Raw genomic sequence first — 3,567 nt, 5'->3', positions numbered from 1 at the left:
CGGGGGCGTCGCACCTTGACAGTGGTGGTGGTCACCCTGCGACCACAGCGGTTAGAGCTGCCTGTGATGAACGATTAACTGTCGCTGCGCTCTTTGCCGATGTCCCAAGAGCTGCTGCTGCTGCGGCTGTTGTTGTTGTTGTTGCTGCTGCTTCTGCAACCTTGGTGCGCGCTTCCGGGGCTCGGTGACGCCTGCTGGGACCCATCCCCATCCGCAGCAGTTCTCCTCCTTGTAAGGGCGAATTGATGCGGTCAAAGTACGTGCTCAGCTGCGCTGACACAACCCTCGTGGTAGGGCTGTCCTCTTGCGGTGGCCTCTGCGAGAAGCAGCAGAGCCAATTCAGTAGAGAACCGCGCTTCCACGTGGTAATGATGACGCAAATAATGGTGCAGATCAGACCTGGAGCATTCACCCCTGATACAGCCATCCTCGACGCAACCTCTTCGTTCATGAGCGAAGCCAGCCACGTGGCGATGTCCGTCGCTGCTTCTGTCCATTTCTGGTCAGACACCACCGATTCCTCTGCCTCCCGCAGCAACTGCTTCATTAGCTTCACCCATGGCGGCAGCTGCAGCTCCTCGATGAACCGCTGTTGGATGGCGTGACCAAACATCCGCTTCGGCGCTGACCGAAGTAGAAAGGGAATATCATGGATCATTGCGCTGCGCTGCAGCGGCGACACGAAGCAGGCACGTGCGTCGGCGTCAAAGCAATCGCGGTGACTCTTGTAGCGCGCTCTGTCCTTATCGTCGGCAAAGGACACACAGTCATTCGCTGCCACCGAGGAAGTGGAGCAGTCCATGGAGTGCAACATTGCACCGTTCATGCTGGATAGTGGCGAAAAGCGTTGGTAGGGCCACCATGAAAAATCAAGATTCGTATACCCTTTCAGAACCACACGACCGGCCGGCTCCAGTTCCACGTGTGTCTCATGGAGCAAGAAGCGGAATGGGGTGTGCAACGGTGTATCTTTGCACTCCACACACATCGCATTAGCCTGCGGTTGCGGTGCTGATGTGGCGTTAGTGCTCCTCGTCCTCCAAATGTTGATGCCGCGGACGGCGTGGTTGACATGTGTACAGGTACTGCTGTTCTCGCCACACACCGTCAACAAACCCATGCCGTTTGCAGGTGCCGAGGACACAAAGCCCACCTGCACTGCTGCGCCACCTGTTGCTGTTTCTCCTGTGCCGTCCACCTCAACCTTATTCGTGCAAGCATACGGGAAAGTGGGTGTGATATAGCGGAAAAGCGTGGAGGATGCTGTTGGAAAGTGTTGCATAGTCGACCAGTTCGCGAAGGACAAGACGCCACAGCGAACACCTGACGGATTCCACGTGTTACTGGGGCGCATGAAAACACATCCCGTCCACACACAATGGGGAATGAAGGATCCAAAAGATAATAAACCGTTGTAGAATGAGAACCCGTGACTGGTATTGATATCAGCAACAGGTGCCCCCTCATGTCGGAACGGAAGAACTGGCTCATTGTACTTCACTGTTGTTTTGGTGGACAGGTACGGCGGCACTGGGCCTTGCACCGACGAGTATCGTGTGCAACTCCTCTCCCCAGCTCTGCAGCCCGCCAACTCCCTGGTCACACGCAGCGGATCGTCGCTCACCTTTCCGTGCCGCATGGTCGCCGCCTCGGAGACGGAGGGCCGCGTCCCGACCCGCACACCGCCAGTAGTATACGCCACGTTCAAGGCAAACTGCACCGTTGCCTCCGGGAGCGGGTCGATTGTGCTGCCTGTGAAGAATGCGTCGTGGAGTGTGACCCCCAGATTGACCGGCATTGTGTGACCGCTGAGCACTGTGAAAATCCGCGCCGTCGCGAAGGGTGGGAGGGGCACAGCCGCGCCGGCGTGAGGAAAGAAGAGCGGCAGCAGCAGCAGCAGCAGCAACATGAACGATATGAGGTTGTGCTGCAAGGGGCGCATCCATCCAATGCCTCTTGCCATTGCACCCTGCGAGAGGAATTCACCGAAACAAAAAACACTTGCGGCTTCTCTATTTCACTCCTGCCATGATGAGCAAGTGACAACGTCACACAATACAGAGAGAAAATACATGTGGAATGCAGCACACACACACAGACCTCCTCCCTTTCCCCACACAGACAGCCGATTAAGGCGCATAAGAGAAAGCAACCATGTACTGTGCGGCCACCCATCTGACCCATGCACCATCTCTTCCTTCTCCCTCTCCACTTTCTTCACGCCATTCCCTCGGTAAAATTACACTCATGCCCCTCTTCCTCTTGTTCCTCCCCGTTCAACGCCTCTTCCCACTTCTTCCTCTTCGTCGTGTTTCTGATGCGAGTCGGACGTCACGATACCGCCGTGGCGGTGCATTGGCGGCGCATATCGCGGTGGCCGCTGGTACGCCGGCTCCGGCAGCTCACCGGAGCGCAGCTGCGCTTCAAGCGGTGCCCCACTGTCGCCGTGGCGGCGGTGTCCGTTGTGCACCAGCCTGCTGTTGCGGGCCACACCTCGGGTGTTGTAGTTGAAGGAGGCCGCACGGTGGCCATCGCTGTCAGCGTAGCCACCGGCGCTCATAGAACCGCGCGCAAAGCGGGCAATCAGACAGACGCTGCGCATCGTGACGCCAAGTTTGCGCGGCTCCGTCCACTCCACTGGGAACGGGTTGAGGCCGCACTCGCCGATACGCTCCATCGATGCGGGGAAGTCTTGGTCCACCAGCACGTCGTACACCGCGTTCACGCCGCAAAGGTGCGACACGAAGCTGCAGCCTGGCTCCACGCGCAGGATCTGCCACGGCACTTTGCGTATCGCACTCGAGGCCGCCTCAACAGCGTGGCGGCCGTGCACGGTGTCCTGCGCGATCAGCGTGCGCTTGCCAGCGAAGGCCAACACATCGGCCAGCGGCGGCGCGTCGGGTGCCATCTCAATCGGCACAACGTTCAACGCCCGTTGCTGCGCCGCGGCCGCCTCGTCTGGGGCAGCAGCACCGGTGAGGGCCATCATGCACAGCTTGTTGGTGCGCGCGGTGCCGTGACCCATGAGGATGCCGTGGGAGGTCGACACGAAGTCCCCGCCGCTCGCAGCGCCGCCCTTCACGTCCTGCAGGATGTGATTGAAGTCTCCCGTCGCCCCGCAGGCACGCAGATAGCGCAGCGTCTCGCTGATCTCCGAGCTGCGGTGCTCACGGCCGTACTTGGGCATGGGCAGAACAACATCGTAGTGCTGGAAGAGAATATCCGCAGCGAAGAGGCAGTCATAGTACGGGCACGCCCGCATCTCGTGGATCTGCTCCACCAACTGCGTCTGCTTCAGCGCCACAAAGAGATCCTTCACTTGACGCACAAACAACTCCGTGTCAATTTCCTCCCCACTGGGGCTGTGCGTTGGCACTACATGCTGCGGGGGAACACGGTAGAGCGCATTCACGTACCTCCGCACGGAAACAAAGAGCGGCACAGACAGTATACGGTGCTGCTGCTGCTGCTGCAACCGCCCTCTCGCGGTGAGGCCAACAGCGATGGAGCCAGCCACCAGTGTGAGCCGCATCCCTAAAGGAGAAACACACGCACATACACACAGAG

At 59.2% G+C, this 3,567-nt stretch overlaps 2 protein-coding genes across 2 annotated transcripts; both read right to left on the bottom strand.

Moving 5' to 3' along the window:
* Positions 1–31: 31 nt before the first annotated feature.
* On the bottom strand, positions 32–1,963 carry DQ04_13851010 (hypothetical protein; the record flags this gene model as incomplete). The annotated part of the gene is made up of 1 exon (XM_009317042.1): positions 32–1,963. One exon carries the CDS (start codon positions 1,961–1,963, stop codon positions 32–34), a length of 1,932 nt encoding a protein of 643 aa, XP_009315317.1.
* A 282-nt stretch (positions 1,964–2,245) lies between these two features.
* DQ04_13851000 (hypothetical protein) lies at positions 2,246–3,532 on the bottom strand (the record flags this gene model as incomplete). Its single annotated transcript, XM_009317041.1, has 1 exon — positions 2,246–3,532. The coding sequence occupies one exon, from the start codon at positions 3,530–3,532 to the stop codon at positions 2,246–2,248; it is 1,287 nt and encodes a 428-aa protein (XP_009315316.1).
* Between the last annotated feature and the right edge of the window lie 35 nt (positions 3,533–3,567).

The sequence above is a fragment of the Trypanosoma grayi genome (genome assembly GCF_000691245.1).
Source record: "Trypanosoma grayi strain ANR4 Tgr_1385_V1, whole genome shotgun sequence".
Lineage (NCBI taxonomy): Eukaryota > Euglenozoa > Kinetoplastea > Trypanosomatida > Trypanosomatidae > Trypanosoma > Trypanosoma grayi.
This window is presented reverse-complemented; position numbering and strand designations above follow the sequence as displayed.